Source organism: Cylas formicarius, unplaced genomic scaffold, assembly GCF_029955315.1.
Source record: "Cylas formicarius isolate icCylForm1 unplaced genomic scaffold, icCylForm1.1 PGA_scaffold_8__14_contigs__length_24414737, whole genome shotgun sequence".
In the NCBI taxonomy this organism is placed as follows: Eukaryota; Metazoa; Arthropoda; class Insecta; order Coleoptera; family Brentidae; genus Cylas; species Cylas formicarius.
In genome coordinates, this window is record NW_026844361.1 from 1,739,727 (window position 1) to 1,763,500 (window position 23,774).

The following is a 23,774-nucleotide window of genomic DNA, read 5'->3' on the forward strand; positions in this document are numbered from 1 at the left end:
CGATACCTTAAGATCGATATTCCAACACTTATAAAAATTCCAGCTGCAAGAAAAATTATTACAACAATGCCAAAATTATGAAAGGAAAGCCTTTGCTTTTACCTGAAGTCTATATAGAAGAATTTAAACCAATTACGTCACACAGATTAGCGAACATCAGTCAAATTAACTTGCAAAACCGATATCAATTAAAACAGATAACAAATGAACTACAACCGATTGGAGAATTTGGCCAGCCTATGTCTACAAGTTTAATAACTAATATTATTGTTATTATATTTTTTCTAGCGGTCATTGCAGCCCTAATGATCGTTTTTAGAAAGAAACTTCTACCAATCCAATCAGCCGGAGCAAAAAGTCACCTCGTCTTTGCTTGAACATAATTCAGTCTTATAATCAAAATGTTTGCGGTAATTTTTTGAACAGTTTTTTTTTAGACTGAAACTTACATAATCGTTTGTGAGCGAGATATTACTTAAATATTTATACAACCTTTGTATTGCGGAAAAAATACATTCAAGCAATAAAAAGAGAAAATTCTGTTTCAACAAAAAACACAAAGGTCTGTTTAGGTGTTAGAATCTGAGTACTACAATAGCAAGTTGGAAATTTTTTATTATTCACTTTAAAGCTTCATTTTCAATCCCATGGAATTGACAGAGTTACAACCTGCAATGTTGAATCAAGAGGGAAAGTAATAACAGCCAATTTGAAAACATCTCGCCTGAATTAAAGTGGTTTTTATTCAATAATTCTTTTACTCAGTGCTAATAATATAATCTCTAATGTACCCTCCGTTTGAGTAACCTTATATTAAAACTGACTTGTAATATTCTGCTAAAGAATAATATTAGAAAATATCATTAAATTATCTATGCAAACAATACCACATTAAAAAAGTTCTGGTATATCAATATACATAATGTAAACATTAAAATAATATAAAATAAAGCAATCAAGACGTTTGTGGTAGAACTGCATAGGCGATAAATAAAACGATACTTCATTCGAAAACATTTATTAATAGATCTTTTGGTTTCCAAAAAGAGCCCTGTCGATTATCACATGTCAAGATACTACGAAAAAACGTTACAGTAGAAAAATGTTACATTTATCACAGGAATTTTAAGTTGCTTTTAGATGCCATCCAAAACGCTAGTTACAAAAATACTGAGGTCGCCGCGCCTACACCCTAACTTATTACCTAAATCGCGACGAACGCAAAAACGGAATGAAAAAAAGAAAATATAAAAAGAATTAAAAATCCACGCTACTCGAGGAACGAACAAATTTTGTCTGGTCAGTCTTCTGAAAACGTAAATTTAAATGCTGCCCGTCAGTCTTAAACGTTTTGAAATAGGGATGATGACGCTAATTATAATGTCTCCTCAATTTATGTTGATATATAATGCTAACAAAATTAATTACAATAAATTCAATAAATTAATTTGAAGCGCTATAAACGACATCCTTCGCGTGACTACGAACATGTCACGTGATGAATTCGACTGTTTCAGCGAAAAAAAAATCGGCACGAAGTACAAGGGAAAACGGCCTTCACTTCATTTCAAGCAAAACTACATAAATGACAGATGATTGTCTGTTACAAAAAGTATATTAAATATTCGATAACCTGTTGTTCCTTTATATACGAGGTGCAATCAAAAAAGTATACGTTAACGCCAAAAGTTGTGACAATTTTACTTTTACTAGAAGGTGCATTAAAAAACACAAGATTAAAAAAAATAAGTTAGTATGTTTGTATTTTAAATTAAGTTGAAATATTAATAATAACAAATAATATAAAAATACTATGGTCAACGATAGTGGTCACAGATAGAATAAACTAACTTAAAAATGCCTACCTTAAAAATTGCAAACGAAATAGAAACATCTAATATTTCTTAATGTTTTTTTCTTCGACACTTTAATAGTACCCAACAAAACTTCAAAAACATTATACTTTTTTGACTGCACCTCGTACATATGGCAAAACTCTCACGATAACAAGAGTCGGTTATTAAACAATATTGATAAAGAGTTTTAGTTAGTTTTTTTTCACGCTTTCAATTCTAAAAAAATTTATTAAAATTGGTCTGTTGACCACATTAATTAAACATAAACTTTTGTTGTAGAAAATAGAGTGTATAGAGTGTGCTTTTGCTATTATTGGAGAGAATGTAGTTAATGTAGTAATATAGATGTAGGGATGAAATTGTCTTTTAAACGGATTTAGATCTGTTAGAGCGTATTACATTAAGGAACTGATGAGTTTATGTGGTCGACGTTTCGGCAATTTTATTGCTTCCTTTGGAATCATTAAAAATGATTTGCCGTGTTAATATAATATATGTTACCGCAAATATCGCACTGTTAGTGATTTTGCTGAATAACTGATCACATTAGGAATTATGCATAGATATTATTCATAATATCTGGGGATATTGTGTAAATATTGATAATACCTAAAAATGTAACAGGAATTATGCGTTATACTTAAAACATTTAGTCATTTTGCATATTACCTCGTTAGGAGGTAATTTCAATTTCTCTGTAGCGTGAATGCTGAGCACCTGTGAAATATAGGTTGGGTTAGTTCGTCATAAAGACCGCGGTAGCTACTGCTACTGATACAAATTTATTGAATAAATTTAAAAGGGAAGGACCAAACTCACGACTAAATGTTTTGCTCAACGAAGAATATAGTCTCTTATCCCGTAGCCGAGGTAAAGCAATCTGTTAAAAAGACGTGTTTCACCAATTAAATTAATTTATTCTCATAAGATTAAATTCCAAGATAGGCCCTAAAAACTCGTTACAATATCGTAAAGTAAATAGGCTTGTAATAGTAGAAGCAACAGTAACAATACAAGATGTGTGATATGTAGTCCCTGTCCGTAGAAGTATAGGCCATGGAGAGGGAAAAATCGAATGAAAGCCGAAGTATCAAAACAGTACTCTAACATTACACAAGAAATTATTTCGGTCTACTTGTTACTTTGCGAACTTTTTTTTAAAGCGGTCTAAAACACGGAAAGGCCTTACTGTAAAACCTATAGTGCACTATAGGGCAAATTAAATTCATACTTGTTTATCGAAACCACCTCACCAAATTTGTTATTCTACATGCTTTAACGTCAAAGACAGCTTTGGAAGAAAGCAAACATGTTACAACGGAAGGGAGTTCGTAAATCAAATAGTCCAAAGTTTAACGGCAGAACAGGAAAATCTTACGCTGGGAAATGGAAAGCCACGTCACAGACGCCAAGGAGGTGTTAGCATTGTACCCCAAAAACACCTATTTTGGGTATTAGAAGTAAAGCGTCTGAAAATTTCAAGCAACAAGGCTCAATGCTCAAGACTAAATATTCACCACGTTTAGTAGGCACTAATCTTACACACTTAGAACTTACAGACTTGGAACAAAGGACGGAATATTACAGCAATTCTTCTTCTTCTTGCACATTAACATATAACAACTTCCATTAGGAAATTCTACAGAAACCGTATTTGTCGTTGTAAAAAGAATAACAGATAACTAAATATTTTTGCAATATGTAGTAGTCAAGTGCCACAAAAGCTGTTCTCATTTAAATAGATTGCAGAATAAGTACCTACCTATCTTTCTTGTGTTCTCTACCCCCTATGATTCGAAAGTATGTATAATGACTATGATTCATAATATCTGACAATTTTAGTATTTATGCGTAATTCCTAATGTTTAGTTATTATGCAAAATCACTAAAAGTTTCGCATATTAGCGATAACATATATACAATTACTTGGTTCGCTCGCCACGCAAAAGACAAGGAACATTTTTAATTTACCATTAAAATAGTAAATTAGTGGTAGCAAACTGCTAAAATAGTAAATTGAAGAAGGCTATTTTAAATTTCCTAGTCCAACTACTACTACTACTAATAATAATAAAAAAGACAACGAACATTCTTAACTTTTTGTTAGACCAGGAAATTACTAATGGAATATAGAAATTCACTATTAGAATAGTAAATGCTATTACAATAATAAATTAGGAGTAGTAAACTTTTAAAACAGCAAATTAAAAATGGTCCTTGCCTTTTGCCGTTTCAAATTAATCATCTTTAATTTGATATTATATTTCTCGCATCCCGTAGACCAGATAGGGGGAAAATATCGGCGACAATGTAATATATTGATATATTAAGAATTTTTAGGGGTCGAATAACATTATTTCCCCTTTCCGTTCCTTACATACTTTGGCTTGGGATTGTTTTTTCCGTACATAATGGGATCTGCCATTTATACATCCAACCTGCAGGATAACGCCAATTATTAGACATGTAACGCAATTTTGCTACGATTTTTATTTTTGTTTGGACCATGAGAGGAATTAGCCAAGTCAAGGCAAGCACTGGGAAAATAGCGTACTACGTAGTATACTATATATCATCTACATATAGAATAGTAAATAAAAAATGTTCGCCGCTTTTTGCATATTCCTAATTTAGTTTACAACTATTAATTTACTATTCCTGTAGTAACTTACTATTAGAATAGTAAATTAGTAGAGTAAGTTTTCTAAATATGGACTAGACGAATAATATGGACCACCCTGATTTTTGTTTCAATGCCAGCAGCGCACTTAACTAAATCTGGTCTCACCTAATGCTATAATATACCTGCATGACGTCAGTAGTTCTTAAGCAGGATGTGGGGATGCCATTTCAATCGCAAAAAATGGAAAATGCTATTCTTGCTGTTAGAGAGAATAAAATCTGCCAGATCCTTTAGCATTCCAAAAACGACACTCATTTGTTTATCTAAAAACAGAGATTTACCTCTAGGGCGACTTGAAATACAAAGCTAGGACAAAGAGCCATTTCTATAGGGTTTGGTTTGAGCAGATGCTTATCAAGTGGCAGTACGTAACAATTTAAGTAACCCGTTCTCCAGACGAAGGAATTCTGCAGGAAAAACATGGTTGAAGCTGTTTCTGACCCGTCATCCAACTTATTCTTTTGCCGTCCAATAGGAACCTCGATTGCACGATTAAAAGGTTGTAACGAGGAAAGCGTGATGATTTTCGTAAATTTATTAGAGAAAGAAATGGACGATTTTAAATATCCTGCCTAGAATATTTACAACGTTGATGAAATCGGGATATCGGTTTTACCCAATAAGATGCCACAAATGTTATCTCTAAAGAGAAAAAAGCAAATAACGGAACGAGGTTCAACAATAACGTGCATAATTTGTATGAATGCAGCTGGATCGTTTGTTCCCCAATGATGATATTTCCTGCGCCAGCTCGATAAATATGCGATTGTCATCCGTCATGCTGGATACAGATTCACTAAATGGTATAAACAAGTTTTGGAAATTGAAAAACGTTGCGCTACTTCTCCCGTACTTCTGATATTAGATGGGCACACGAGTCATACAGAAATGTCGAAGTAATTGATTTGGCACGAAAAAATAATGTTTGTTTAGTGTCAATACCGCTGTACTCTAACCATAAAATCCGGCCTTTGTGTAGTGTGTAGAAGTGGCTATCAATGGCCTCGGAACAACAGAGATTTATTCGCTGATCCACATGATTTTATTGAAACAACTCTAAACGATAAAAGCCAGATAACGATCATTCTACACAAGATAACGGAAATGCCACAGTAGTACCAACTTAAAATCAGATAAATCGGGAAGATCAATCATTCATTTCAAATCTACTTCCAGGTCCTTCAACATGGAAAGAAAACTTAGCAACGCACAAATAAAGAGTAAAAGTAATTTCGGAGATAAAGTCACCTAAGGAGAGAAAACAACCAACTGGCAAAAAAAACGTAAAGAAAAGACCAATTTGTAAATCAGGAAAATTGTCAAATCCTGTAGTGATTTTTCAGTCAAAGGTAGCTCAACAGCCCAAGAAAATGCAGCATGTTTATAATGAGATGGCTCGTTTTCGGAGGATGCTTGTGATGAATTATGGGTTCAATGCGTTTCTTCCGATGGGCGCATAAAGAGCAATCTTAATGCGTCCATCGGAAGAAATGGAGTAAAAAATACATTTTTATATGCGAGTTTTGTAGTAGCCGTTAATGTTATAGGCCAAACCTAAATTTTGATTTAATTCATTACTGTAATTACACTAGTTTTTACAGAAGCAGAATGTTTTATACACTTATACATTGTGGGATGTGTACTTGACTGATCAGAATAAAAAACTCTAGGACATTTTTTCTTTACTTTTATTTTAAAAAATCCCTACAGCAGTCCATATTTAGAGAACCTACTCTAGGAGTAAACTATTAAAATAGTTATTTGCCTGACGTGCGATTAAGTAATGGTCCACTATTTTATTGCATGTATCTACACGGAAAATCATCATCCTTGGTTCCCAAGTAGACGATAGAGTGGCTGAATCGTCGGCCACATAAGAATTTGATTTTCCTTAAACCCTCCAATTTCTTAATATCAAAAGAAAGTCTGTTTCATTTTTGATTTTTACCTATCACACTAAATTTTCATTCCATTTGGGCGAAGTTCATTTTCCCTCGTAATTTCATTTATTCCGTAACATCCCCAATATCCTCGACCCAAATTATCTTCAACCCTCGTCACCTAGTAACGTCTCTGTCAGTCGCTCCTGTCGTAGACGCTATTGGACAGTGCGATGACGCACGCGCCTGCTCTACCAGTCTTGAGCGGGTTCAGTACCGCCCACTCGTTGGTGATCGGGTCGTAGGCTTCCACGTTGGTGAGGTACGTGTTACCGTCGTACCCGCCCACCGCGTAGAGCTTGTCGCCGAAGAGGGTACATGCCACTGCGTCCCGTTTCCCGGACAACGTACTCACCGTAGTCCACGTGTCGGTCGTCGGATCGTAACGGTCGACGCAGTCGAACCTGGAGGCGGTGGGGTTGTTGGCGGCCGCGTCCTGCCCCCCCATCACGTACAGCTGCCCGTTGGCGGTACCGACGCCGACGCAACCCTTTCGCGTGGGCAAAGGGGCGGCGAGCGTCCACTTGTTGGTGTGCGGGTCGTAGCATTCGACCGTCCGGAGGCAGCTGGTGCCGTCGCGGCCGCCGACCGCGTACAGTTTGCCGTTGAGGACGGCCACGCCCGCCGAGCAACGCTGGTTCTGCATCGGGGCGACGTACTGCCACGAGCGGGTAGCCGGGTCCCACCTGCCGGGACGTCGAAATTCGAATTTTAATTTTACCCGCGAGAGCCGACCCGAAGGTTCGACACCGGACGCGACGACGCGCCGCACACAGGTCGCTTATGGTAATTTAGGGGGTAATGAACACATTGTGAACTGTTGACTTGTTTTTTTTTTTTAGAAACTACTGATCATATAAAAAAATATATACTGTTTGAAAGACAATTTAACATGCCGTACTACGAGTTTAAATTGATTAAAATTTGTTTCTGCTTTTTAGGTTTAGCAGCAATAAGTTCTGGGATCGAGGTTGGGGTACGAAGTCCAGATCAAATTCTTGCATACTGGCCACTCCATAATTCGAAAACCGGCTTCTGTACTGTAATCTTGCACGATCCTTGTGGTGTGCGGTCTAGCATTGTTATGCATAAAAATGAATTCTTCTGCAATGTAGTCGACATATGGTACTACGTGATCTGATAAAATATCTCGATGTACCTAGCACTTGTTAAACTTCCTACCCCTTAACCACTGCCGCCCATACGGACGAAAACAGTGTCGGTTCGTGCGTCCAAAGAAATTGCACCCCATATCATGCAGGAAACACCTCCATAAAGGCTCCGCTCTTCAATGCAGCCTTCTGCCAATCGCTTTCCTGGTCTTCGGTACACTTGTTTTCGTCGGTCACTACCAAAAAGGCATATTCTGGTCTCATCTGAGAACAGAACATTGCTCCATGTCCAACTCAGATGATCCCGTGCAAAGCGTAGGGCGTGCTTGTCGATGAGCTGGAGTAAGTTTTGGACTAACTGCAGTTGTTTTTGGGGTCAAGTTATTTTCCTTCAGTCTTCTTCTCACTGTCCACTGACTAATAGCCACTCTTCATGGAGCTGTTGTTGCACTTCAGCTGCATTAACGTGACGATTACTTATTATTGTTGACACAATAAAGCGGTCATCACGAGACGTAATTCGTCTTCTGCTTGTTCCTCATATTGTGGGCGGCTTTTTGCGGTGTAGTATCCAAAGCTATCCAAATTTAGTTTATAATAACAACGTTTCATTTGTTTAACCGCAGCTACGGCTTATTAAATTGTCTTCTAGAAAAAAAATATACTAAAGTCAGGGAGGGAGGGGGGTAGGTAGAGAGATAAAGAGAGAGTTCTTAAATCATAATAATAATGTTATCCATTTTATTTTAACTGGTATTTGATAAATAGGGTGTTTTATTTCCGTTTAAGTTCAAAATAAAATAGGATATTTTTAATGTGCCGGGTGAATAATTAAGGGGTAAAAAAGATTCGATAGTACTCAGTTATTTCTTTTCCTTATATTGGAGATTAGAAAAGAGTGTGTTGGACCCATGTTTGTCTAGGTCCTGTCCTGTAATAAAGTATCGTTGGCTTCATTTCTTTTTTTTAGAAAAAAAAATTATATACCGGGTGACAACTTTCCATAACCAGTTAGAAAAAGTTGTTTAGAGTTGTTTAGCCATCCAAAAAATTCAAAACATACAGGATATCCCATTTAAAATAACAAAGTTGAGGTTATTTCCGGTGAAAATTGTTTTTACGCTACAAATGTTCACAATATTCAATCATAGCAAAACGCCCTCTAGTGGCGACACAGGTAATTGAATTGAGAAGAGTCCCTTTAAGCGACTCCAAGTATGACAAAATGTGAAGTTATTGATATTTATTTCCTACAGTCCCTACCATTTTTCTTCACGTAGAGCAATAATTTATCACAACTTAAAAACTATGTAAATTTTAGTAATCTATAATGAAAGATTATTTCTAAAGAAATATCGTTTTACAGAGCTTGGCGAATTCTTAATTAGCGAAAATGTAACAGAAAAAAATCTTTGCGTGACTACTACTTTAAATATTACAATTTGGAGTTTTTACAAATTAATGCAAATTTTGAAAATGATAAAAAGTTGATGAATTTGCTTTTAATTGTTTTTATGTATGTGCATATTTTTTATATAACTTTATGGCAAATATTAAAACCTCGACCTTGCTCTCACGACATAAAAACAGACGTTCAAAACATTATGTGTTGGCATGTGTGCAGTACTATAATTTGCGTTTCAAAGTAGTTTATTTTTTTATAAATTTGTTTTACAAATTATAAAAGCTTCCAATTAAAAAGCATCAGGAAAGCTTTGTATCACCATAAAATAAACCGTTTTCAAGAAAATCGTATTTTTTACCTAACATTTTCGTCCAGCCCGTATAAATCACAGTGAAATAATAATTAAATTAAAAATATAATATAACACGATTCTAGTTGTTTCAAAAGCTTAGCGATATAGACATGGTGTTATTGGAATAATGGAATCCTTGAATCTATTAATCAAGAGACGAATGGCAAAAATATCCGTTACGCTATAGTGTTCGAGAAAAATAGCGCCAAAGGTGTTAAAATATGAAAGGTAAAATGTGAACCAACACAGAACAACGTTTGTTGAAGATAATTTAACATCATTAAGCTAGATCGAAGCTTCCTGAGTAAGGTATTGCTCTGCCTACCTACTACCTAGCGTGCCTAGTTACTTTCCAAAAACCGATGAAATCGATTTTTTCGGATGTGTTCGCGCTTGACAACGAAACTCATATCTCGTAAACAGTGCGTCGCAACAGCGTCGCCATTGGTACAGATGGAATCCGCGTCGAAAAAAAAGTTTTTATTTTTTGTCTGTTTATCCGTTCTCTATTCTCTGTCGATGCTCCATAAAAATGTGAATAACTTCCGAATCGTATGAGCTATAATCCCGAAAATTAGCTAATTTTAAACAGCCCACTATGAGAAATGGCCGCGATCAGATATTGGCGTCCTTCTTTTTTCTTTGCGATTTTCGTCTGTTTTTTGTACATCGCTATGAAAAACGATGTGTCCGAAATTTGCAGCTATCAATTTCAAAATTTGGCACAAATATCAAGTTTAGTTCCGTAACAGAACCTATTTCCAGGGTATCGAAAAAAAAATCATTTCTCCAAAACGGTATATACGATCGAAAAAATTCTTGATCCCAAGGACCGATCCAAAAACCTTCATTTTTTATGATTTTTTGAAAATGTACAGGGTGCGTCGGCAAATTGCAAAAAAACTGGAAATTGGGTTAACATTATAACGATAATTGATCATTACTAGAAAATTGTGTTTCAGTTGCCAGTTTCTTTCACACCATACAGTCCGTATGGGCTGCTAAAACTTTATATTTCAGGTTTTCACATATTGTACAGGGTGTTCGGGATATTCTGTACCACATTCAAAAATTTAATTTGTAACTATCGACTTGAAATTTAGCAGAGAAGTGAAAGTCCACACCCACATCTAAACTGCCGAAAGTGGGAGCAATCAAGACTTGCGAAGTATATATTTTTTAAATTTTGAAAATTTTGTTTTTATTTTACCTTCCAGAAAAAAAAATTCTGGAAAACTATTAACTTGATCGACAAAATTATTTTACCAGGAGACGCGGAAGATACGGTACTATGTATTTCAAGCATTTTTTGATTATGTACACACATGCGTCTCAAGATATTTGAAAAAGTCCATGTGACACTCGCTACACCTCGCACTCGCACTCAATCTATATGCCATGACGTCATTTACTAGTACGGGCTACTGCATCGTTTCAGAAAACAAGTATTTTCTGGAAAACCATTTGCTCTATTGAAAAAATTAATATAAAGGGAAACGCTAGGGATAGGGCTATAACTTTTATTTTGGGCATTTTTTGGATTATGTACAGGGTGTGCTGACTATGGGCAAAAAAAAACAAAAAGATCCTGAAAACTGCATTTTTCCTGAGTAAATTATTAGCCATAAATGAGAAATTGTAAAACATGGGGTAGTTTGGTTAAACGGTATCGTAAATGATGTCGAGAGAGAGTTTCAGATTTCGTCTGTCATATATGGTGCGCGAGATATTTGAAAAAACATTATTTTAAATCGCTATTACTGGTACAAATTTTAATATTTACCAAAGTATGCTGTAACTTTTAAGTTCGTCGAGACGTGGAAGGCATTTTATACAGGGTGTCTCCACAATAAAATTACATCGCTTTTGCGAAAGTTCTATAGTAGTCCGCGGGAGCACGGTAGAAATAACAACGCGTCCCTCTAGGACAAGAAGCCCCGAAGCGACTTCTTTAAAATACAAAGCTGCTTCTTGCTACGCGCTACGAACGTGCCCCGCCCGGCTACGATTTTTCAAAAGCAATCTTGTTCTTTAGGTCCGTGATATTTTTTTTTATGAAGAGGGACAGAATTGAGGCTACCTTATGCTTCAATACACGCTTGACAAAGACGACTGGTTTTGTGACGGAGAAAATATTCGTGGAGTAGTCTGGTATACGGACGGGTCCAAAACAGACACTGCAACAGGGGCTGGTTTATATGGCAGCTCTCCTAGGGCACATGTAGGTACGACGTCATTGTAATAAATTAAAATTTTTGATTTTATACGATTTTTACAAATTTGCACACCTTTCCGTCCCTCCCTGCAAATCGTTACGATTGGACCTGACCGTTTGACGAATTTCTCTAACGATAATTCAGCGCAATCACCTATTTTCTAATGATAGTGATTTTTGATTATATTCACACATACCCACCGAAATATTAATTGAACCATTTCATTCATTTAAAATATTTTTGCTTTATACACTTTACAATTCACACCTCTTCTGGCGAAATCGCTAAAGTTAGGAAATAAGTTCTAAAACTACCTGAAGAATATTCTGGTTTCTCAGTTCCGATGCTTGGATAAATCACGCATATAGTTAATTATGAACAATTGATGCTAGTTTTCTGTTTTATCTGAACGGTTTTGCATAAACTGACTGAAATTGATTAAAATGAATTGGTTTGATCAATATTCTACCCACATCCTCAAAAATTCCTTTAGCTCCGCCCATCTCAAACAATATATAAGCATGTACAGAGTAAGGCAGTTTCCGTTGAGCTCTAAAGAAACCAGCAGGATGATTAGCGAAACGTCAGCAAATTTGATTTATGAGGAATCCAGAATATTTGTAAATAGTAAGTTCTTATTAACGCCACGCGTTCAAATAGCGACGAAATGAAATCCGAAGTGCTTCAAGGGGACACTATTTACGCCACCAATTCGTCTACCTCTTTTAATTATTAATCAATGAATGTATTAATTCAAGTTTTATAATTGTGCCAGTGGTCACTTACTTCAAATTCATCCCGCAAAGTCGTCTGTTGCAGTTTTTGAAAATTATACTCAGGTTGAAAGGGTAAAAAAAAAGAATTTTTAATAAAATTGGATGACTAGGAGAGCATGTTCTAATAAGCTTGGGTGAGCCTATGGTGCATCAAAACTAATTTATTCCCGAAGACAATTGCTTCTCACTTTTGCTTCACACTTTTCAATAAAATGTCTTATTTCAGTTAAACCACTGCTGTGCAGTCATTTATCATGACCCGTGATCGTTTTTTTATTATGCCATCTATTTAACAAAGTTCATGGTTTAAGTTTACGACACAAAAGTCTACTGGCAGTACCGCAGGAACTTTGGAAAAGATCTTATTGTAATATTGCCAGCCGTATTCAAGCGCAGACTGTAATTCCAGGTATACCTTCATCTCAAATGAAGAGAACTAACTTCATTTGTTACATGAGCCAATAAACAGGGTTAGTTAAAAGTCGCGCAAAGGCCATATACAGGGTTTCCCAAGAAGATCGCACAATCAAAGTTTTGTGAGAAAGAAAATAGATATTGTTGCGAAATTTGGTATATGACCATAATTGGCCCTGACATAATTTTAAAATATATTCACTTTTGCAATAATGCCGCTACTACTCGAAATCAGTGGCAACCTTGAAATTTCAAACAGCATATAATGTTGTATTTCATTTTCGAATGCGACATACACGATCAAGTGTGATATTTTGAGGTAAAAACGAATTATTCATTTTCAATTCGATTCGATTCAATTTTATACAGGGGACGCCGAAAAAGTGCACGTTTGAAAGAAATATAGTAATAATGAAGTTATTTTTTTATTGCATACCTACATATTTTTGCTATGCCCCTGACTAGCTAAACAAATTATCTGCAAAATGATTATACATGTTCCTATATCCATCTATTACCGTTTGTTAAGAGATGAAAGATATTCTATACTGTCATCCGGCACCCATAATAAATTACATGTTAGACGTGCTTATGAAAATGACATGAGATTGGCAATGGAAGAGAGTACCTGAATCAAATGTTTCTGAATCGGTGGATCGGACGAACGGGGACTAACGAGCGGCCGCCTCGTTCATCAGATTTAAATCCCTTAGATTTTTTCCTTAATCACCTCAAAACTACGAAACTAAACCCGGCACCTGGGCTGACTGACAAGAACAGATAATAGTCGAAATTCGAGCTATTACACCGAATGCTCTAGATATTGTCAAGTAGCTGAAGAACGTCACTATGATCATTTATTAAAATAAATCGCTTTCGGCTGCTGGCAACCCATCTTCAACTTATTTTTTTTAATACGGACCTGATTTCTTTTTTTAATTTTATTAAATCCTTTCATCACTCTTAAAACACCATATATCGTCACGTTGATATTTGCCGACGTTCCGTACAGAACAATGCATCACCAGAAGATTTTATATTTATTTAACCACAATACGGTCCTGAACTACATTTTTAGGTGAGAAGGCACAAAAATAATAAACTTATCTTTGTGATTGATATTTATTACTTTATTAACAGAGACACTCCCATGAAATTTAACCATTAGGTACAAAAAAAGTAGACAAAAAATCGATTTACATAAACAATTTGTGCTATACTGCCTCGATAAATTTTCTTGCTTTGCGTTGCATTTCATAAGGTGTAAGTTTTGACAGGATTAAGAATATTCCTGGCTCTAGTTAACAGCAAAATGATATTTTCTTCTTTCGAAATTCGCGATATGAAAAAAAACTATTATAGTTGCAATCAAAATTCTATCCGGAACGACTGCAGCCTCATTGTAGGCGTTTCGCTATTTCAGACAATCATTTGTCTCTATAGGGTAGTTTTCATAAACCAAAAAAAAAAAATCTCGTGAAATTGCTGAAGCAACAGATTATTAATAAAATTTTATTTTTCTATATTTTTCTACAATAGTATTTCTATACTATTTTCTATTTAAGGTTAACCAGAGCTCCAGAAAAGCAACTAGACAATTTGCTCATGAGCTCAACAAACCCAGAAAACGTATACAAATATACTTTACATTCTCAGTGCTACAAAGCTTTTAAAAGCACTCACGCCAGGAGATAATGAAAGGAGCCTGGGGTTTTATAACTAATTTGTTCAAAAAATAGATGAAAATGTTCATTTCACGGACAAATGCAGCTTCTCAACTGGGGAATTGTTCAATAGAAACCATGCACATTATAGGTCTATGGATAATCCAATAATGGCAGGTATGGAGTGGTATGTAGAGGAACAGAATTATTGGAACCACAACGGGACCTTAACTTTCGAACGATATCTAAATTTGATTCGGAATGATGTCTTAGACGCTCTAGACAATCTACCTTTGGCGGTATTGCAATAATGATGGTGGCAGCAAGACGGACCTCCTGCCCGCAATGGAAGGGAAGTAACTCACTTCCTTAACAATGTATTTTCTAATAAATAGATGGGAAACAACGGTTTTGTGACCCGATAAGATCCCAGATCTCAAACCCCTTGATTATTTCTTTTGGAGATATCTTAAGAACCGTTTATTTAAAAATACACCTCTTTACTTTCAAGTGCTACAACAAAATTCAATAAGGGAACAATTCATTGATCCGTTTGCACAAATTGTTTACGTAAACTGATTTGTTGTCTACATTTTTTGTATCTTATGTTTAACTTCATGAAAGTTTATGTTAATAAAGTTGTTCAGGTTTTGGGTAATGTTTTCATATTAATTCCTTATCTGGGTTTTCTATATTTTTGATTTTTTTAATTTTTTTAGTGATGGGCATTTATTTCTATCAATATTTATCACTAAGTAATTTTTTGCAGCGGATTCAAAAAAGGGAAGTCCATTGTTTCTCACACAAAAGTAATTTCCGCTGTTAGATATCAATGAGTTGCAATAAAAACACCACGAAAATGTAATAAGTTTATTCTTTTTTTATCTTCTTACCCAAAAATATAGTTAGGGACTGTATTATGATTAAATAAATATAAAATATTCTGGTGATGGAATTTTCTGTACGAAACGTCGGGAAATATCAAAGTAACGACATAAAGTATTTTAAGAGTGATGAAAGGAAAAATCAGGTGCGTATTACAAGTTGATGATGGTCGCCAGAAGCTTAAACGTCAGATTCAATTATTTAATCATACTGACTTATAGAGCAGAACAAGTGGCCATTAAAATGTGTTTTTCATTTTAAGTTATCTTATCAGGAGATAATCAAAATAAAACTGAAAATTTCGATTTTTATTTTAGAATATTTTCGCAAGTATTCGAAATTTTGCAAAATGCAAAACCGCATTTTATTGGGCATCAAATTGCGCAACTTTGCCTCCATTTTACCAACCCTGTATCTCTCCCGATTTCCGAAATCCCAATGATGACCGTCGAATTTGAGAAACCCAGTACACGCACAAGAAAAACTACTTTTAAATCGTAACCTTCCCTTGGGACCCGTCAATTTGACACCCAAGACGTCCGGTTAAATGCGCTGCCATATATCGACGAGACGTCAAGCCTTTGGGGGAGGGCGTCGAAGTAACTAAATACAACTACTACTGCCGTAACTGTTACACTCGTATTCATCGTCATAGAAAAAAAAATATTGGTCTTTTCATAGACATTCGCCAGCGCATCGCTGGCAGGCGAAGGCGGTGGCGCACGTTCAGTGATTCAATTTTGTTTACATTTTTTATAGTTGTGTTGAAATATATGGGTCTTGATGTTCCTCTTTTCGTTATGGTCATAATACCCTAATGCATCGAAAAATTTCTAATTAAAATCAGTTCTAGGACGAACCAGTCATTTTAAAAAAATTTCCATTTTGTTTCAATTTTTGTGCAATTATTGCAGTTCCTTATACTCGAGACGATAAAGGAGTATTGTTCCAAATTATGAAAAAATCATCATTGAAGATAAGCAAACAGATGCATCAACAATTAAGGAAAAGAACGTCAAATAATTTTAAATATGGAAATAGTATATAATACTTGGGTATTATTTCACAAATCTCAAAAGCATACTTTGAATACTCTTATAAATTGTACATAAATCCAAATCAAATTGAAATTTATGATTTTATTTTAGCGCACTAGTGTTCAATTAAAACGTTTTTGGGATAAAATAAAATGAAAACGCAAACAATTAGCTGAGGGACCACGTTCGAAAATGCTTACAAGAGGTGGCGAATCCATGCCTGATAAAATTTTAATTCCTGGTGTTGATGAAATTGTTCCGCACTTAACGGAACATGTGGAAAATTCTTTTGATTCAGATGGCAAATTTGAATCAGCGGAAAAAGATTAGACACCTCTAGGTAAAACTAAATTGATTATGTGCAACTATTTTTATTCAAAATTATTTTAAAAAATCGAATTTAGATTACATATATTTTTAGATATATCCGGACCATCACATACAATAACAAAAGACCAGTCATCATTACCAGAAGATAATAATGCACCAGCCACATCCTTCACCATCCAGACAAAATCCGTTAGCCTAGCTTCGCGTCAAATAGAAGTTTCATCGACACCTTTAAGCAGCGATTCTATTTCTCATAACAGGGTATATTCAGATGAGAAAAAAATATTAAACGAGCAAAAAGAAAAAGTTGTTGTTGCTAAATCCAGTGGCGACTTGAATGATCTTTTTAAGGAGAGGATTGTTAATGCCAAATTAGAAAGGAAGCATTTAATAGACATCCATGAAATAAACAAACAAGAAGCTATTGAAATAAGAGAAGAGGCGACAATTAGAAGACAAATAGCGGAAGTGGAGTTATCAATAAAAAGGGAGGAATTACGTCAACTTTTATTAAAAAAGGATTAATCATAGAGTATTCTAAATTATATTAAGTAATGCCTAACTGTTAATGTGCCATATATTTAAGTAATAAAGTTAGATCATAGTTATTTGTATAATAGGTTTGATTATAATTATATATGTATAATAGCATAATACAATAACAGTATTTCATTCTGTGAAGTTACGCGCTATCAATGCACCACGAACTCCATAACCTTGAGCATTTCCCTTACTTGTAAGTTTTCTGGTATATTTGCATCTCTTTCTTCCACCAAAACTTCTTCTAGGTTCTCTCCAAAATCAATTCCTATATTGTATAAAACCGCACAAGCTACTACTATCACGCAAGTAGTTTCTAATTTAGTTCCTCCTAATCCTTTTACCAAACAAGGGAAACATATTTTCCACACTCCAATTTCTTTCTACAACATTTCTTTTTCTGATTTGGCTCGAATTATATAAAATTTCAGAGTCTTTGTCCGGGTGCAATAGTGGAATCATAAGATATGGCAAACAACACCTAACAAATATCCATGTAAATCCCTGATTTAAATCTGGCTTTTAATGAACTATTATTAAAAATCATGCTGTCATGTTCCCTTCCGGGTCACCTTGCAGCAATGTCCATAACTTTCATAGATGGTCCAGCAACAACTTCAACATTTATACTGAATGTACATTTTCGATATCGGTATAATTCTGCAACCAAACCACCAGGATTTTTTATTGGTATGTGCATACAGTCTATGCGGCCAACTACCTCAGGAAAGTGCGCAATCTCGTAAAATTCTTCATATATTTATGCTGTTCTTCTGCATGTGTTGTGCTCAACTTAATAGGATTACGACTTTGAGCAGCAAATATTGTTGAAATTTGTTTTACTATTCTACTCACAGTTGACTGTGAGATTCCTTCGAGATCCCCCACAAGTAAGCTGCAAAAATGAAATACCAATACACAAAAAATTACATTTATTTAAATGTATTTATTGTACGGAAATAAAAACAGAAAGAAAAAGTTAAAACTGAAACTTTTTTTAATTACGAAAAGATGAAATATTATATTTCAAAACTTGTTAATATTTATAATAAATATTAGTAAATACTTTACCTCAACACTTCCAGATGCTTAAAATCGTAATGTGCATAACACTGCTGTTAAAGGCGAAACTGGTAAACCACGCTGGTTAACTTTTAATAGTTCTGGTTCCACTAATCTTATTAAATGTTCCATAACTACGTTTTTGCTGAATCTGTGTCGACGTTTAAATTCGAAATCATTGTAAAATTGAACTGGGTTTGGCATATCTCTGATACATCTTTTAGGCATTCTTAAATTCATAGTCGTACAATATTATAAAGGTTTTCCGTAACAGTTATAGCAAGTCTATGCTCTTAAATTCAACTGACAAGTCGCCCGGAGAATGACGGGGCAAGCTCCAGTCGCCCGGCGAAAGAAAATAGGTTCTGCCTAAACAGCGCATGTGTTCTTTACTCGAAATGCAACTATGAAAGGAACATGGTTCTATATTCTTGAACCCCAATCACAAGACTGCATTTAAAAAGCTTAACGTGATCCATTTTGAAGGTTTGAGAATAGCGCTGGGATGTATGAGGTCAACCCCAACGAATGTTTTGCTGGCAGAAGCATCGGAACTGGACCTGGATACAAGGAGGAGATAACTGGCAGTGTCCTTTCTGGCTGGAGTCCTAGCCATTGCGGACCACCCTTTAACAGACCTCATAGAGAATCTCCGAAATTACTGTGGTAGGTACGGAAATCATTTAGATAGAGATGATGATAGAATAGCGTGTGCCCCCTACCTGGCCCGGGCATTTAATATGTATTTGCCTTACCGTAACAGACATTACTCGAGTGCGACTTGCCCGTGCTTTAACGTAGACTTTTTTAACTCTATTGCCCCGATCGAACCACTGAAACTAAATATAAATAGAGAAAATGCGGAAGCCCAAACACATTGTCTGGTTTTTACTGATGCCTCTAAACAGGGTGAGAGGGTTGGATTTGGTATTTACATACCAAAAATTAATTATAAATTTTCGGCAAAACTTCACACATTGCCACAGCAGAGACGATAGCAATAAAGGAGGGACTAAGAGTTTCAAATTTCAAATGGAAATTCTGACGCTAAAATGCATTACATAACGCTACAGATCCGAGAGATGATGATGAGGGCTAAAAGTATGGGCGTAGATGTTAGGATGGCCTGGATACTGGGGCACTCGGGTATTGAAGGTAATGAAAAAGTGGATACTCTGGCTAAAATAGGAAAAGACCTAACCATCCCATTGAATATCAAACTGGACATACATGACTTGAAGAATACAATTCTTAGAGATATTACTAATGTTTTTCGAGAACGGGAAAAACCCAATACAAGACAAAGGTAAAAGATATAGAAAGTTAATATAACGTAATTTTCCTAAAAGAAGATGGTTTTCTGAGCTTGCCTACATAGACAGACGCCATATAACTACTATAATTAGAATAAGAACTGGACATTGCGCGGTGGGGGAACACCTGGTCCGGATAGGGGTTAGGGACTTTCCTTTCTGCGAGTGCGGCGGGGTTGAGAATCATATATTTTTCGAGTGCCCTATAACGAAGGTCCCGGGTGTGCATTTATACGTAAACTTTAGAAATTTCAGACTTAACTTACCACTTTGTGTTGAAAATATGTTAAGCGAGTACGGAGATCATACAAATGGTCATATGCTTATTAGATTATAATAGGATAAAAATTTAAGTTAGGAGTGGAGGTCGGACAGCCTCGCCCTAGTAACAATACTAGGGAATTTTAAATTGTATGTATTTGATTCTGTTGTTTTGTCTCAGATCTGACGAGCCTGGTCCCATGGTCCATCCTAGGCCAGGAACGCCCGTCCCAAGTTCCATAGTGCTGGAATTTGTTTGTCGTTTTTTGTTTTTTTTTGACCCAATCTCCTTAGCAGCTTTAGATGTGTCTTAAATAGAAACAGAAGTCTGAAAAGTAAACTTCCCCAGGCGAACATTCTCGATTATCTGTGGCAGTTCAGGCAAATTGCCTAGTAGCAGCGCCAACCCCAAAAGAAGAAGAAGAAGAACTATGAAAGGAAAAAAATAAACTAATCCAGTCGCCCGACGGCGAGAGCTTGAGAACCTCAAAAGACCGTTCTGGGCAGGCGTCATTCGGAGGACGCTCAACTATGAAATAAGAATGAACATTTTCAGGAAATCTGCAATCAGCAAGCGGCTGACGTTCGAGTATGAATACGAATGTTAGTAAAACGTACCTCCGACGACTAATAGTTTGTCAGCGATCAATGCTATGCCGAATTGCAGTCTTTTGCCGCTCATTTCGTATGCGATCGTCCACCTATCGGACCTGGGATCGTAACTCTCGATGGTGGTGGCGCCTTTGCTACTGTCCATACCTCCGACGATCATCAATCGACCGATGGTCGCCTTCCTGGGTCTCGTTCTGGCGCAGGTCATCTGCACTCGCCTCTCGGGCAGCAAGTGCCACTTCATGGCTTCCATTATTAATTTTTGACATATCGGATCGTTACCGATGGCCGGTTCGACTTGATCGCAAAGAAAAGCAGCGCTAAGGAATGGCAACTTGACGAGCGCCAGCAGCTGCCCCATGTACCTGTCCCTCTTGATAGGATCATGTTGGACCCAACACATGAGCGCGTTAAACACCTGCTCCTCAGAACTGACATTCAGATCTTCCATGCTCAGCAGAGAGCAGATATGGTCTATGTTCAACTGCAAGAACTCCTGGTTCATGATGACCTGCATGAAGTGCTGACTCGTGAAGGAGTTGGCTTCGTGCATGAGACTGGTGCAGGATTGGTGTTCTGCGAAAATGGCGATCCCCAAACAATTGCTCGGGTGTAACTGGTGGGCCAGAAACCTGGAACAGGCCTCGACGACTTCGTGCAGCAGCATCAGCGAAGCTGTCGACAATAAAACTTCGACGTTGTCCTCCCTTGAAGACAAAATTTGAATGACATGTTATTCATCAACTCTATCATAATTTCATACAGAAATATACCTGATTTCGATCGTTCCAGTGTAACAGTAGTTAACGATAGCTTGTAGAAGATCGCCATTGATATCCACGAGCGTTATCTCGTTCTGTGCGTTGTTGCTTAGACTTCCAGTAAACATGGCCGAGAAATATTCACTGGCTGCTGACAGGACCAGTCTTAAAAAATAAAATTCCCGAATTGGAAATCCAAAGAGAATAAAGTGAAGTAAAGCTACAACGTATTTTTAGTACAGGTCATAATTTAATAATAAGGTGTACGGGAAAAAAATCCCGTCATTGCATAAATAATAATTTTGAGAAAAATTGACTATAAGGTTTACCAATTACAATGAAGAGACTAACATTGTTTCAAAAACAAAATCAAACAAAATAATTTAAAAACTTTTATTTAAATTGATAGGTACAATAAAATATATTCGTCTTAAAGCAACCAGTCCGATATTTACAGAAAACCCCAAATAAAACGACTACCAACTATATTCCTCTTCTGAACTCCCAGCGTCAATAGGTGGGTCAAGCTGCAGGAAAGTCACTGGAGGTTACACTTTGATAAAACATCTTTGCTTCTGGGTTTTCAGTGTAGCAATTCTAAAGCTAACATGTTTTTTCTTGGCCCTTTTTCTTTGTAATCTTTTAATTGGAGAAGAATACTAGGTCCCAGGTCACAAAGTATATTGGTTTGTGGTAGATTAATTGCCTATTTGCCATGGAGATTTTAATCATTTGGATCGGTGTAGTGGGAAATGGGCATTTTGCTGGTTAATTGACGATAAATACTCTAAGTCCGTTTCTGGAAACTAAAGTCTTTATGGCAGTCGATGGCCTCAAAATGAAATAGTTTCACATGCGCACTTCTCAGAACCTCCATCCAATCGTCAGGAGTTTCAGTATATGACTTTTGCTTCACAATACTCATATCGTAGGAGTGTCCGCGAATAAGAAAAATGTTACTTTTCGAGACAAAATATTAGACACAAAATGGTTGAAAATGAAGTATACGTCTTCTAAAGAACATGTATATTAAAACTGATAAAGTTCAAATAATGTTTGTAATAAACATTGTCGCTGGTAATGTTCAAATGAGGCAGTTTTTTTTGAAAATCCATGGTAACTGCTTCAACGGTTGACGACTTGAGGGATTTCTTGCAAAGGGTTCTCTTTACATCTTTCGTTCGAATGCGCTGCCTTTTCTCTTTCTTTGTATTGAAGGTTCTTAGCAGAGGTCTACAATATTTCGGGGTCAGTGCTTGATTGCATTTATTCTGTGAAGACGAAAATTTCGACCTCACAAGGACTGCAAGTATTCAAAACTTTTTATTGAAAAAATCACAGAAAAACTCATGACACTTTATTCTGTGTGTGATGTACAATATATGAAGTTTGGCAACTTTCAAATCTGCCACCAGAATCCTCAAACAAATAGTGGGATTTTCTTCCTTGCAGTGACTTGCAAAATATATCCCCTTTTCTTTTCTTCTAATAATTTGTTTTGCCACCTGTAGGTGCTTTTCTAATAGAAACAAGGAAGTCTCTAATATATCTCACTTTATCGTCTGAGATACTATGAATAGACCTGAATGCTTTTAAACACACTTTTACATCACTGACTACACCATCCTTAGGCACCAAAACTCAATAAGCAAATGAGGCAATGTTGAATCAGGTAACACCGCTATGGACCTCCTAAATAGTGATTTTCTTTATTATTGTTCCATAGGACAACAAATTGTCCAATTATGTTCTTGTGTTCATCCTTGTAACTTGAAAACATCCCAATTTCTTGCAAAAACAATCTGGACCAAGCTCGTGGCTTTCTGCTTTATTACATCGATCATGCAACCTGATTCTTTTCTCTTTCTGGTAGTTTGAATTATTTTCCACATCATTGAAATCCATTGAACACTCGTAATCACTGTTTATTATTTATTATTTACTTTAAAATAACAAAATATTCTTGCATGCATAAGTTCAGTATTTTTGTTAGTCGAATAATCAAATAATTTTTTAATGTGTTTATAATCACTGTATTTAAAAAGCAGTAGGAAGTACTTACTTATGAGCTTCCACGCGTCTCCCATTGGTTCCGGCAATAAGAGTTACATCACAAAGTTTACCGGCTTGAAGGTACTTTTTCATGCAAGATAGACTGACTTCCGCGTGACCCTCACACCGGAAATGCTCATCCTGGGTGGAACCGGAAGAGAACAAAGAGAGCCGGCTGAAGTCCCGGGGTATATTGGAATCGCTCCCGGACATGCTGTAGCTCTCCGATGTCTCGGAATCCTTGCAAGGACTACTAATGCTCCCGGACAAAGACATAGCCTTTACGACCAGTCAAGTCAGTGTTATCAAAAATTTATAGACAGGATGCAACTTATTTCCACCTAATAATGGTCACAAAAGATCATTATTGAATAATCAATATGTTTTATACAAAAATTGGCGTCTAAAAGAAATGAATAAACTTCTACGGGAACAAAAGCACGTAATAAAATCTGTCAAACTGATTCAAAACATCAAAACATGACACCAGAGACATTTTTTAG

The 23,774-nt window shown here is 36.1% G+C and overlaps 1 protein-coding gene across 1 annotated transcript; it reads right to left on the reverse strand.

Moving 5' to 3' along the window:
• Positions 1–1,013: 1,013 nt before the first annotated feature.
• On the reverse strand, positions 1,014–23,765 carry LOC132706410 (kelch-like protein 5). Its single transcript, XM_060677740.1, has 6 exons — positions 23,282–23,765; positions 21,232–21,384; positions 20,465–21,165; positions 20,237–20,375; positions 19,028–19,062; positions 1,014–7,259 (listed from the first exon to the last, which is right to left on the reverse strand). Exons 1-6 carry the CDS (start codon positions 23,545–23,547, stop codon positions 6,616–6,618), a joined length of 1,938 nt encoding a protein of 645 aa, XP_060533723.1. The 5' UTR covers positions 23,548–23,765; the 3' UTR covers positions 1,014–6,615.
• Between the last annotated feature and the right edge of the window lie 9 nt (positions 23,766–23,774).